This window comes from Bombina bombina, chromosome 2 (genome assembly GCF_027579735.1).
Source record: "Bombina bombina isolate aBomBom1 chromosome 2, aBomBom1.pri, whole genome shotgun sequence".
Lineage (NCBI taxonomy): Eukaryota > Metazoa > Chordata > Amphibia > Anura > Bombinatoridae > Bombina > Bombina bombina.
In genome coordinates this window covers 923,899,931-923,915,035 of record NC_069500.1, presented here as the reverse complement: position 1 = coordinate 923,915,035, position 15,105 = coordinate 923,899,931, and the positions used below count along the sequence as shown (strand labels likewise).

At 37.6% G+C, this 15,105-nt stretch overlaps 1 protein-coding gene across 4 annotated transcripts in view; it reads right to left on the bottom strand.

Moving 5' to 3' along the window:
- Window positions 1-1,122, bottom strand: part of RUFY3 (RUN and FYVE domain containing 3) — a 237,395-nt gene extending 236,273 nt beyond the window's left edge. For all 4 annotated transcript variants that reach the window (XM_053703337.1, XM_053703339.1, XM_053703338.1 and 1 more), the window contains exons 1-2: window positions 983-1,122; window positions 295-893 (exon numbers count right to left, since the gene is read on the bottom strand). In XM_053703337.1, coding sequence (XP_053559312.1) covers window positions 295-763 — 469 coding nt within the window. In that variant the 5' untranslated portion in view covers window positions 764-893; window positions 983-1,122. The remainder of the gene's footprint in view (window positions 1-294; window positions 894-982) is intronic.
- Window positions 1,123-15,105: the final 13,983 nt, after the last annotated feature.

Below are 15,105 nucleotides of genomic sequence, written 5' to 3'. Positions count from 1 at the left end.
GTTTATATGGTACTTGAGGGTTAAACACTGTATTTCTACATATAAAGTGTACATTTTTATACATGATATTCAAAATTTAAGCAAGGACTGTTAGCATAATACTGTGCTGCAAAATATGTCACCAATCTATAAATAAATATGTGCTGACCCCACAATCCCACATACATTCTGTACACACTGTGTATACCTTATACATCTGATATAGATACAAATACATTATTATCTCACCTCCAAGTGTATCATTTTTTTTTTTTTTAAATCAAAAACTAATAAAATAATCCTAGTATTACTCACTTTTCTGGGATTTGTCATTGCTGTGGTTGCCTATTCCTGCAGTACCAGTGTAATTCATCATCAGCATCATAAGCTGCAGGGAGGAGGATGGGGAGAGCCCCCCTGATTCTGGTGAAGGAAGATCTGGGAAGCATGGTAAGGATGATGAAGAGGATAATGAGGAGGAGGAAGACCTATGAGTGTGCTCCTGCACAGAGTGTGATACTGCCCCACTGCTGTTAGAAGATACATTTCTAGGTGGTTTCTGCTTCCTTGCACCTGGATATAGGAATATGGGTGGGGGCAATGGAGAGGTTGGAGGGGAATCTTGCTCTTCATTTTTAACTTGACAGCTCATCTCATTAGGTATAGGAATGGTCTTCAAAACCCTCCCTGGGTGACCCAACAGCTCCTGAGAGCCACCATTGCCATGCACATCCACTCCATCCTGGCAACTTTTAATTTCTTGTTTCTCTGCCATGTCTTCCATATAGAGAGGTTGCTTTGAGCCTCTGTCTTCTTCTTGCCTCTTAGTTACTTTTTAATTGATGATCACGGAATGATATCTTCCTGTCTCATGCACACCTCTTCATTCTACACTTGTTTTATCCTCATGTCACCTAAACAATAGGAAGGAACAGTGTGTCAGCCTATAAAGTAGCAGCAGGCGTGTACCCCCACACGCTGCCCTCAATGAGCACCCACTTACTTTGCAGCAGTTGCCCTCTTCGACTACCAGTAGGGTCGGTATGACAGATGTTGTTGAAACACACTCAGGTCTGTATACAAGTGCCCGGAACTCCCCAGCAATGTGTCAGCCAGAGGAGGAAGCAGATACACACTAGGACTCCTTCCTCAGCTCCTCCCTACAAACACTCCTCCTCCCCAGCCTAGCTGTAACCCTTTAGCACCAGAATCTACACTACAGTCAGTAGATCCTGACGGCTGAAACATAAACACGTATTCTCTGCATCAGTTATTGATTGTAAAGCTACTTTAATCTAGTAGAATATCCTTATTTGTTTAGAGAGATGCAGAATCCCATTGCTGTTATAAAGACAACGCTTTTTGTATTCCCCTAGACACATTTACCACGTGATAGGGAGAAAAGCAGGAATACATTTGTCAACTTTACATTGCCTGACACTTTGTATTTGTTAATGTTTTTGAATGCTAACCATATATGTACTTTATGATGATAGATGGATATGTAGATTGATAGATATATGATAGATAGATAGAAAGATAGATAGATAGATACATGAATGGTAGATTAGAAAAATAGATGAATGAATGATAGATTATCATTCATTCTTGTATTTATATCTATCTAATTATTAGATAGACAAATTAGATAGATCATAGATAGATCGATAGATGAGCTCTGCTCACCTACATGATACATTGTATGAAACCCTCAGCCTACATATTTGTATACATTTCAGCAGGTTTTTATGTGTATAACTTTACACAGATTAAACCAACTGTATAGACAATGAAATACTGCTGATAAAATGTTAAGACAGCACATTAAAGGGACACTGAACCTAATTTTTTTCTTTCGTGGTTTAGACAGAGCATGCAATTTTAAACAACTTTCTAATTTACTCCTATTATCAAATTTTCTTTGTTCTTTTGGTATCTTTATTTGAAAACGAAGGTATGTAAAGCTTACAAGCTGGTCCATCTTTGGTTCAGCACCTGGGTAGTGCTTGCTGATTGGAGGCTAAATGTGGCCACCAATCAGCAAGTGTTAGGGTGCTGAACCAAAAATGGACAGGCTCCAAAGATTACTTTCCTGCTTTTTCAAATAAAGATACCAAGAGAACGAAGAAAAATTGATAACAGAAGTCAATTAGAAAGTTGCTTAAAATTGCATGCTCTATCTGAATCATGAAAGAAAAAAATTGGATTCAGTATCCCTTTAAGAGCTAAATTACAAGTGGAGCACTAATTTTTTACGTGTCCGCAAACGAGCAAATTCGCCCGTTTACGGGCGCGTGGTAAATAACCAGCCACTACAAGTTGCTGGTTATTGCTACTACAAGCTCGTGGTAGAAAATAGTGCTCCAAAGATTATTAAAAGTATTATTAAAATAATACTTTTTTTTTAATAAAAAAAAAACTGTGTGAAACGGTTTTTAGGGATTAAATGTGGCGGGTGTGGGGTGTGAGAAAAAAAAATGGCACTGAAAAGGGCCTTTACATTGCGGTCTATCGGAACTGTGTGTTCCTTGTAAATATATATGTATATGCTTATATACATCTATATTTACTAGGCGATAAGCCTGCCCAGAGGGAAGTCTATGTTTAAAAAATCCAAACCCCCAAGCTAATTTTACTAAAAATAAAAAAAATTAAATTACAGAAAAAAATAAACAAAGCTATCCAAAATAAAAAATTTAAACCTAAACTATTACACCTATAAAAATAAAAAAATCCCCCCAAAATAAAAACACCCCCTAATCTAATACTAGGCTACCAATAGCCCTTAAAATGGCCTATTGTATGGCATTGCCCTAAGTCAAACAGCTCTTTTACTTACAAAAATTACCAATTACCCCCAACAGTAAAACCCCCCCACCCAACCAACCCCCCAAAATAAAAAATCTAACACTAAAAAAACCTAAACTACCAATTGCCCCTAAAGAGGCATTTGTATGGGCATTGCCCTTAAAAGGGCATTCAGCTCTTTTACTGCCCTTAAAAGGGCAATCAGCTTCCCTGCATCCAGTTCGATTCTTTTGGCTGCGAGTGCTTTGAGGATACTGGCGACACCGACGGACGCATTACAAACGCGATTATAGTATAGACATGTGCATGCACTGGTATTACGAGTGGAGTGCAAATATCTCACTAGCGAAAGCGTAATTTTGCGCTCCACTCGTAATGAGGTCCTAAAGGTACAAGACACAACACTCTCAAATTGTCTTAAAGGTACAGGCACACACAACCTACAGGAAGGGAGAAACCACACCACACAGTCTTAAAGGGACACTGAACCAAATTTTTTTCTTTTGTGATTCAGATAGAGCATGCAATTTTAAGCAACTTTCTAATTTACTCCTATTATTAAATTTTCTTCAGTCTCTTGGTATGTTTATTTGAAAAGCAAGAATGTAAGTTTAGATGCCGGCCCATTTTTGGTGAACAACCTGGGTTGTCCTTGCTGATTGGACAGCACCAATAAACAAGTGCTGTCCATTGTCCTCAACCAAAAAATTGCTGGCTCCTTAGCTTAGATGCCTTCTTTTTCAAATAAAGATAGCAAGAGAATGAAGAAAAATTGATAATAGAAGTAAATTAGAAAGTTGCTTAAAATTGCATGCTCTATCTGAATCATGCAAGAAAAAAAATTTGGGTTCAGTGTCCCTTTAAATGGACAGAACACAGTATGCGACACACACAACCTCACACACTCTCAGTCTTAAAGGACCAGGCACATACAATGCACATGTGTTTGTCTGTGCTTACCTGTCCCTTTGGGACTGAGCAGCACATTGTATCTGTCTCTCCCTTTAAGATTTCAAGAGAGTGCAAGGTTTTGTCTGTGTTGCATTCTGTGATCTGTCCCGACTCCCTTTAAGACTCTGAGTGTGGTGTGAGTTGCCTCCTTAAAGGGATTTGAAACCCCAATTTTTTGCTTTTGTGATTCATATAGAGCACTGGATTTCAAACCTGTCCTCAGACCTCCCTAACAGGTCAGCTTTTCAGGATTACCTTGGGTGAGAGTAGTTAAATATCCATGTTTACTAAACATCTGATGATTTCACTTGTACTCTTGCTCAGCTATTCTGGCCTGTTAGGGAGACAGAAAATTGAAAAAAAAGTCCATCACTCCAGCTAAAATTTCAACGACTTTATTTGAACAAACACTCCATCAATGTGGCAGATAGTAAAACACGCATCTTACGCCTTTCGGCTTTATGCCTTAATCATAGATGCTTAACTAAGGCCTAAGGACAGGTTTGAAAACCAGCAATACAGAGCATACAATTTTAAAAAGGTTTCCAGTTTACTTCTATTATGAAATTTGCTTTGTTCCCGTGGTATTCTTTGTTGAAGAGATACCTAGGTAGGTGTTTGGAGCACTACATGGCAGGAAATAGTCATCTAGTGCTCTTGCAAATGGATAACATTCTTGCAGAACTGCTACAATATAGTGCTCCAGAAATGGGCATGGTCCTAAGCTTACATTCCTGCTTTTCAACAAGAGATACCAAGAGAATAAAGAATAATTGATAATAGAAGTTAATTAAAATGTTGTTTACAATTGCATGCTCTATCTGAATCATGAAAGAAAAATGTTGGGTTTCCTGTCCCTTTAAAGGTTGTGTCCCTGTCTCTTTAAGTTTGAATGAGCATGTAGTGAGTTGTACCTTTAAGGCTGTGCTAGACACGCCCCCCCAGCCTACAATCCCATATAGGAAGCTAAACTAAAGCCCAGCGCAGTTAGGACGGCATAGAACGTCCTAATGGCAGTAAGGGGTTAAAGGGACATTAAACTTAAAAAAATTCCTATGGGATTCAGATAGAACATAAAATTTTAATCCCTTAACGACCAACGACGTACAGGGTACGTCCTACAAAAACAGTCGTTAACGACTAAGGACGTACCCTGTACGTCGTTAGTGTTTTCAAGCGGTGGAAGTGATCCTGATTGCTTCCAGTCGCTTTCATGTTATTACAGTGATGCCTCGATATTGAGGCATCCTGCAATAAAAAAAATTAGCCATCCGATGCAGAGAGAGCCTTTGCAGGGAGGTGGCCATCGATGGGGGATGTGTGTCAGAGGGGGGCGAGATCACCTTTTATTTTAGTACTGGCAGACTTTCTGCCAGTACTTAAGATGGCGAGGACAATTGTGGGGTGGGGGAGGGAAGAGAGCTTTTTGGGAGGGATCAGGGGGTGGGATGTGTCAGGTGGGAGGCTCATCTCTACACTAAAGCTAAAATTAACCCTGCAAGCTCCTTACAAGCTACCTAATGAACCCCTTAACTGCTGGGCATAATACAAGTGTGGTGCGCAGCGGCATTTAGTGGCCTTCTAATTACCAAAAAGCAACGCCAAAGCCATATATGTCTGCTACAAAGGGGATCTCAGAGAAGCTTTTACAACCATTTGTGCCATAATTGCACAAGCTGTTTGTAAATAATTTCAGTGAGAAACCTAAAATTGTGAAAAATTGTATTTATTTGATCGCATTTGGCGGTAAAATGGTAGCATGAAATATACCAAAATGAGCCTAGATCAATACTTTGGGTTGTCTTCTAAAAAAAATATATACATATCAAGGGTTATTCAGGAATTTCTGACAGATATCAGTGTTCCAATGTAATTATCTCTAATTTTGAAAAAAAAATGGTTTGGAAATAGCAAAGTGCTATTTGTATTTATTGCCATATTACTTTCAAAAAAAGCAAAGAACATGTAAACATTGGGTATTTCTAAACTCAGGACAAAATTTAGAAACTATTTAGTCTGGTTGTTTTTTGGTGGTTGTAGATGTGTAACATATTTTGGGGGTCAAAGTTAGAAAAAGTGTGTTTTTTTCCATTTTTTCATCATATTTTATATTTTTTTATAGTAAATTACATGATATGATAAACATAATGGTATCTTTAGAAAGTCCATTTAATGGCGAGAAAAATGGTATATAATATGTGTGGGTAAAATAATGAGTAAGAGGAAAAATACAGCTAAACACAAACACCAAAGAAATGTAAAAATAACCCTGGTCCCAAAGAAAATGGAAAAGTGATGTGGTCCTTAAGGGGTTAAACAACGTTACAATTTACGTCAGTTTTCAAATTTGCTTCAATCTCTTGGGAAGAAGCAGCTGCACACACTGGGTTAGCCAGTGACAAGAGGCATATATGTGCAGTGACCAATCAGCAGCTAGTTCCCAGTAATGAGCCTACCTAGGTATGGTCTTCAACCAAGGACACCAAGAGGGTGAAGCAAATGAGATAAAGCTGAATAACTGTTTAAAATTGCATGCTGTACCAGTAACGTTTTAATTTTTACACCTTAAATATGTCTCCCCTTTTTGTTACTGGAGGTAGAAACACTGCTGTATTGTTAGTAGTCCTTATTTGAAGCCCCATACCAATTTTTGAAATAAAATAATGCTTTATGGCCAAGAAAATCATTTAGAATGCTAAACTCAGATTTTACAGATAGATAGAAGATAGATAGATGCTAACTATTATACCCATCACAATAAACTATTAACCGCCATTTCCCAACCGCAATAAACTATTAACTGCCACATACACCGCAAGTATCTATCCTATTAACCCCTATGCCGTCACATACCCACAGCCAATCGCTAACTATTAACCCCTATGCTGCCACATACTAACTGCAAGTCGCTATTAACCCCTATGCCCCATATACCCACCGCTAGTATCTAACTATTTACCCTTATGCTCCCCATTAAATGGACTTTCTAAAGATAACATTATTTTGATCATATCTTATAATTTACTATAATTTCTTTTAATAAAATATGATGAAAAAAAATGAAAAAAAAACACACTTTTTCTAACTTTGACCCCCCCAAAATCTGTTACACATCTACAACCACCAAAAAAACACCCATGCTAAATAGTTTCTAAATGTTGTCCTGAGTTTAGAAATACACAATGTTTACATGTCCTTTGCTTTTTTTGCAAGTTATAGGGCAATAAGTACAGGTAGCACTTTGCTATTTCCAAACCATTGTTTTTCAAAATTATCGATACTTACATTGTAACACTGATATCTGTCAGGAATCCCTTAATAACCCTTCACATGTATAGAAGACAAACTAAGGTATTAAACTTGGGGTATTTTGACTCTTTTCATGCAACCATTTTACCACCAATCTATGCCAAAGTTTGAAAAAAGTGGTGATTTTTTGACAAAATAGCAATTTAAGAATACATTTACTGAATGCATTAAGGGTTACTGTTAAATAACACCCCAATATGTGTTCAACAACATCTCCTGAGTACAGTGATACCACCCATGTATAGGTGTGTCGGGTTCTCTGGGGGCTAAAAGGCCTTATTTTTAGGGGACGCATTCCAGTTTTCCAACTTGGAATTTTCACATCTGTCATCATGCACCCATGTCCTATTTGGGGCATTTCTGAAGCCGGCCAATGTCATTTACACCCTAGGGTATTTGAAATGCTGGTATTTTTTTAATTTATTTTTTTAAACTGACTTTATTTGACAAATTTGAATATTACAATATAGGAGACGCAGCTCCCCAGCAGTTGTATAGTTTAGTCAGTAAGTTTTACATGGTATTAACAGAAACACCATGGAAATAGAAACAGAAAAACCTTCATTTATAATTAAAGGGACACCGAACCCAAATTTTTTCATTTGTAATTCAGAAAGAGCATGCAATTTTAAGCAACTTTCTAATTTACTCCTATTATAAATTTTTCTTCGTTCTTTTGCTATCATTATTTGAAAAAGAAGGCATCTAAGCTTTTTTTTGGTTTCAGTACTCTGGACAGCACTTTTTTATTGGTGGATGAATTTATCCACCAATCAGCAAGGACAACCCAGGTTGTTCACCAAAAATGGGCCGGCATCTAAACTTACATTCTTGCATTTCAAATAAGGATACCAAGAGAATGAAGAAAATTTGATAATAGGAGTAAATTCGAAATTTGCTTAAAATTTCATGCTCAATCTGAATCACGAAATTACATTTTTGGGTACAGTGTCCCTTTAAGGCAAATAGCCTTTACAAGTTGGTTGAATAAGAATTTTACGAATCTTGTAATCAGTAAAAAATAAAGTACTAGCAACTTCTTATTTGTGTTGAAGGTAAGAAGAATTAAAGGTAAGAAAGAAAAGGAAAAGATAAGAAAAGGCTGTTTTACATTCTGTCCTAGAACTGTATGTATTGCTATATTGAGACAACATAGTTGTCATTTAATATTGATACTTATTAACTACACTGATATAGTTTTGTTATTAGGTGATAATGTTTTGGGGTTACCCCATACGTATTGTTTCCACAGGGTGTGGTAGTATTTACAGTAAAGGATATTATGTCTAATTGCCTGATATGTGGGGTTTGTTTTTAAGGTATTATTCACATGCATTTATCATTTCTGCATAAACTTCCATTTTGGCATTTTCCATATAGTAATATTCTTCTAGTTCTAGGAACTCTGAAACACGACATGTTCACATAGTCAGATTTAGGGTTTCTTTGCTTTTCCAATTTTTGGCTAATAGGTATTTAACAGTTTACCATGACATAGAATCATTTTAAATAAGTTTGTATTTAATTTTACGGGGCTTATTTAGAAGCCATATCAGGGGATCAAGATTGAATTGAATATCCAATATTGTTTCTATTTCTGTTAACCATTCTCCAGAAATTTTGGATCGTATTGCACCACCACCACATATGTGCCATGTTACTACTTTTGTGCCCACATCTCCAACATTGATCTGATTTATTATGAAAAAGGCGATGAAGTTTGCTGGGGGTTAGGTACCATCTGTGTGAGAGTTTAAATTTGATTTCTGTTAATGTTAGTCAGGGATGGACAGACTTTTGTAAGGCAAGGGCTACCTCAAATTTTATTCCAAGTGACGGGGTCACCTAACTAAAAAATAAAAGCACCATGATTCAACATCATTGGTCAGCTCATATGTCATTCATTTTGCGATCCATTCATTGCACTTGTAGCAGCCTTCAGTCCCTCCCTTTTCTTTCATTCTTCCCTTTTCTCCACATTACATCAATACGCAAAGTTTATACTTATCTATGAATTACAGATGTCTTATTAAAAGATAGACATGAGCAGGTACACACACGTTTTGCGCTAACCCTGTCAGTCTCACCTACAATAGTAGCAGTAAACAAGCTAAACCGGGAGTGGGCGTGGACACTGACTTGGAATTCTATCTGAGGAGTGTGTGGTCTGACAGTGCTTGAATCTGACAGTGCTGTATAGCAGATGGACATAAGCAGATCAAACTTTACATAGGATCTGCTTATGTTTGTCTGCTATAGGATCTGCTTATGTTTGTCTGCTATACAGCACTATCAGATTCAATCACTGTCAGACCACACACTCCTCAGATAGAATTCTTAGTCAGTGTCCATGCCCATTCCCGCCATAACTCTTCCAGAGCTCTGTTTTCCAAGGCCCAAGCGGTTACTAAGATAGTTCATGTTAGTTTGATCCCTATGACTATGGACGTTTCCTACCTTCTGCATAACTTCTAATCGCCGACTTCAGGCTCTGGGGTGATTGTGCCCTCCAGCATCCGGCAATACCCTCCTTACTCCTCAAACATATTAGCTTCATTATTGGCCGTAGAGCTCCCCTGGCCTTGAGCAGGTAGCCAATCAGTGCGTAGCAGCGTAGAAATCTACCAGTCCGAGACAAGCCAATAATGTACGGGGGGTTTGGCTCTCAGCCAATCGGAAACTTCTTGTCTCTAGCGAAGATGGTTGTGTAGTAGAAGTTTGGTGCTGAGGATCACATGAGCTATTGAAACTCGTATGTAAGTTATATATATGTAATGCTACACCCCTGAGGCACGATATGAGTCCTGTGTGCTGATAGGCCTCATGTTTAGCAGTCTGCATAAGTAAGAGATTTCTCACACATCTACGATGGCGAAATCTTTCTCTTACTATGCAGACTCTGGAAATCCAGACGGTCACCTCAAAATTCATGTGCGGTCCACTGGTAGACCGCAATCTACCTCTTGCCCACCCCTGATGTTAGTGATATTGATGTTTTGGTTATATTTTGGAAAATAGTGGCGCATGTTTGTGGAAGGATAATTATTCCCAGTTCATCTTTCCATTTTTCTAAGAAAGGGGGATGTAGCCAGGTGAAATAGTATTTAGTATTTTGTATATAGTTGAGAGAGTATGGGTAAGTGGTGGGGTCCAGACACATAAACTTTCAAAATTTGTTAATGGTTTAACCATGTTTCTGGAATGTTCATGTTCGGTAATGTAATGGTGTACTCGGTGATAGGTAAACCAGTTGTGAAAACATATGTAGCCTTTATCTATAAGGACTGATTGTGGTAGTATCTTTTTCCTAGATGTTAGCATGTGGATTGTAATATCGCGAGTAAATTTATTTGGCAAGTCAGGTAATGCGTTAAGTCCTATTGTGAATTGTCCATTTTCTATGAGTGAGGTTAGAGGGGAGGGTTTAGACTATAAGTTTGTGTGTTCGCATAGGATGTATTCCCACATAAGGAAGGTTTCTGCTATCAGCGGGGAACTATTTATCATTATGTTTTTGGGTTTCACTGTGTTCCAGCATAGTCTCCCCAAGTGGGGTGTGTTGGAAATGTAGTGTTCTAAGTGTATCAAACATTTCTGGTTGTAGTGTATGTGTCAACGGCTATCCTTTGTAAAAAAGATAGCTTGTCTGTATAACTCTATGTTAGGTATCCCTAGGCCACCTTGGGTTTTGGGGGTTTGCATAATTTTGTGATTGATTCTATGAGGTCTTCTGTTCCAGACAAAGTCACTGAATGCTTTTTGTATACTTGATATATATATATTTTAGGTAACAGGATCGGTAATGATTGGAGGATGTATAATAGTCTGGGGAATATGTTCATTTTAAGGACATTTATTTTACCTAACCATGATAACTTTTTGGATAACCATGACGAAAGGTCTCTAATAATATTTTTTTGGATCGGTTCGAAGTTGCTGGTATAGATTTCCTCTGTTGTCTTCGCTAATTTGATACTTAAATAATGTAGTGTATGGGGGCACCAGGTAAAGGGGATCAGTTTTTTTACCATAAGTAGGGTATGTTCGTCTAAATTTATATTTAATAATTCTGATTTTGCTGTATTTATCTTGAAGTTATAAATTGAGTGAAAGGTTTGGAATTCCTGTAGTAGGGGTGGGAGGGAATGGAGGTTTCTGGTTCAGTAATTGAACAAAGTATATAATCCGCAAAGAGAGACATGATATATGGTTGTGATCCAATTTATATGCCCTTTATAAGTGGATTTTGTCTGATTTTGTTTGCTATGGTTTCAATAAAACAGGCAAATAAGAGTGTGGAAAGGGGGCATCCCTGATGGATTCCGTTAGTTATTGTAAAGGAGTTTGATAGTGTTCCAATTGTTAATAATTTGGCGTTGGGGTGAGAGTATAGAGAGAATATTCTATTTAACATGTGGGGGTCCGAATCCCATATATGTGAGTGTGGAACGTAGAAATTCCAAGTCAACACGGTCAAAGGCCTTTTCTGCGTCTATAGACAGAATGATTCCTGGGATTCCTCTGTCTTATGCAAATTGAATGAGGTTCAAGGCCCTGACTGTGTTGTCTTTGCTTCACATTTTGGGATAAATCCCACCTGGTCCTGATGGATTATGTCTGGCAGCATGCAATTTATGTGGTTTGCCAATACCTTCACATACATTTTTACGTCTGAATTTAAAAGTGATATTGGTCTAAAATGTGATGGATGATCTATTGAATTATTTGGTTTAGGTAGTAATATGATATGGGCTTCTAATGATCTAGAGGACAGTGTTTTGGATTCGTCTATATAATTAAAAATGTCTATGAGGTAAGGTAATAGTTCCTCTTGGAATAGTTTATAGTATCTGTTACTAAATCCATCAGGGCCTGGGTCTTTGCCAATTGGGAGATCTTTAATAGCCAGTTTAGTTTCTTCTAGTGTTAAATGTTCCTCTAGGTGTTCTTTTTGAGAGGTGGATATTTGGGGGAGGTCAAGGGAGGATAAGTAAGTGTTTATTGCTGTAGTTTTTATTTCCTGTGCTTGAGGTGTTAGATTGGATTGATTATTTAGGTTATATAATTTTTGGTAATAGTCTCTGAATGTGTTCGATATGGCTTGGTCTATTTTTGTCGTCTTTAATGCATAGGATGTATGATTTCCGTGCTTTTTGTTTAAGATATCGTGCTAAGGATCTACCAGTTTTGATACGGCCCTCGTAATGTGTCTGTTGTAGTCGCAAGGTTTGTCGTTTATGTTCTTTGTTGTAGTAGGATGCTAATTTCCCTTGCTCTAATTGTAATGCAGTTATTAGGGTATGATTAGAGGGGGAATGTTTATGTTGTTGTTCCAGTGACTCTATATTTGATAATATGGAATATAAATATGTGCGATTCTTCTTCATTATGGATGCTTTTATACCAATAAGTTCACCTCTTATTACACATTTGTGGGCTTCCCATATATTTAAAGAGGATACACGTGAAATGGTGTAATGAGAAAAATATTCTGTGATAGATTGGGAAATCTGTTGCATCCCTGAGGGGGTCTAATAATATATAATCATCAAGTCTGCAAATAAAATTTGGAGTTGGTTTATATGGCCATGTTACAGTGCCTATAACTGACACATGGTCAGACCAAGTTATGCGAGATATTTGTGAGGATTTAAAAAGGGATAAGCCTGTTACATCTGTTAGGATGTAGGTAATCCTAGTATATAATTTGTGGGGATAGGAGTAGAATGTATAGTCTCTTTTCAATGGGTTAGAAACCCTCCAGAGGTCATGAATGGTTAGGTTTTTTAGATAGGCATTGGTACGTGTTATATAGGAAGTTGGGATTGAAGACTTTGTGGAAGAACAATCCAATGAGGAGTTTAATGGAATATTTAGGTCTCAGCACATTATCAGTATCCCTTTTTGATGTTCCAGAATAAGGTTAGTTACTGATGTAATAAAGGATAATTGTTTGGAGTTTGCGGTGTAAATGGAGACCAATGTAACTGGACTACCATAGAGCAGCCCCACTAGGATGATATATCTACCTTCCCTATCTCTTAGTGTTTTAATTACTTTGAATGGGACATTATTCCTAATTAGAATTCCAACTCCATGTTTTTTAGATTTGAGTGTGAAGGTTATGGGTTCTTTACCTTTAATAAAGTGTGTTTCTTGTATAAATGCTAGGTCATTCTTATGTCTGTCAAATTCCCTCAATGCTTGGGATCTTTTTGATGGTATGTTGAGTCCTTTGGAGTTTACTGTTTGTATTCGTATGGAGTCTAAGTTTTTTGTATCATACTGAGAGTTAGACATAGGGAGGTGTTATAGAGGCTATTGCAAATATTGGAAGTGTGTAGTTAGTATCAAGAGAGTAATTGGAGGTTTTAGTGTGTAGTATGGTGTCTTTTAACAGATGTAACAGCAAGAAAGAAAATAGTGAAACAGTATCAAAATATAAAACATAAAACAATAACATTGGGTTTGTCAAAAGTGACATTGTTGAGGAAGCGTTTTCTACTCTGTGGCCCTTGTTAAAACACATAAGGGTGAACACAATAACCAAGTTAATATGACCTTCAATTCTTCAGTTTATTTCTTATAGATTTTGTGGTAAAGGATACTAAGGGTTGCCCAATTTTGGCAACCTCCCAAAGGTATCAAGAATAATAGTAACTATATCTAGTCAATAACAACATTTAAGTTACTCTACTGTATATAGTATATGAACAAAAACAGAAAACAGATACATATTCAAGTCTCTGAGGTATCACAATTCAGCAATTATATTTGTATTCCATAATTATACCCCTAAAAATAGAAGGTGGCTATGGCAGTTATACTTTTTAACATTGTGATTGTGTGTAAACTTTTGCAACTTTAGCGTATTTGTTGTATGTACAGTCCTTCGAAGCCAGTGTTGCAGTCTCTTAAGTAGTAGGTTACATTAGCATAGCCATCCCCACGTAGAGGACACCCATACTTTTCTGAGTGATATTTATTCCACTGAGTGGAATTATTTTAGGTGGTATGTTTTCACGTGACAACAGCCAGGCCCAGATTTGTTCTCTCATGTTCCCAAAAACAGTTAACTCATTAAACAGTATAAAGTGTATAAACAAAATGGGAGATTAAATAGAGTTACAAGACTCCAGAAGCTCATAACCTTTTAATTGCAACTATAATCTACGTACTGTGCTTCTAATGTATAACTATATATCGAACACACATGTTTTTAAGTTATATTATAACTCTGTGTAAGCCTTTGCAGTTTTCTGCGTAAATAATAAATATACAACCTTCTCAAGTTGATTTTGTAGTCTTCTAGATAAATGTTCTCCTTAGGAAAGAAGTATTGTGTCACGATCACGCTCCTCTTCGGTTCTTCCGGCTCTGTTGCCTGTGTATAGCGTTGCTTAGCAACGCTACGTACAATCTGAGACGTCTTCCTCTGCTGACGTCAGGCGGGTTACTTAGCCCTGCGGCCTGATCTTCCGGTGCCCGTTTGTTTTCTCCTGGGGCTGTGAGTACCCTTTTTCCTCTTGTCTACGGATTTACCCTAACCTGCCTGATTACAAGTTGCCAATCTTTGCTGAACCGACTTCTCTCTTGCTTAACCCTGAACTGCCTGATTACAAGTTGCCAAACACTGCTGAATTGACTACTCTCTTGCTTAACCCTAAACTGCCTGATTACAAGTTGCCATACTCTGCTGGACTGACTACTCTATTGGTTAACCCTAAACTGCCTGATTACAAGTTGTCATACTCTGCTGGACTGACTACTCTATTGGTTAACCCTAAACTGCCTGATTACAAGTTGCCAAACTCTGCTGGACTGACTACTCTATTGGTTAACCCTAAACTGCCTGATTACAAGTTGCCATACTCTGATGGACTGACTACTCTATTGGTTAACCCTAAACTGCCTGATTACAAGTTGCCAAACTCTGCTGAACTGACTACTCTCTTGCTTAACCCTAAACTGCCTGATTACAAGTTGCCAAAAACTACTGAACTGACTACTCTCTTGCTTAAGCCTGAACTGCCTGATTACAAGTTGCCAAACACTGCT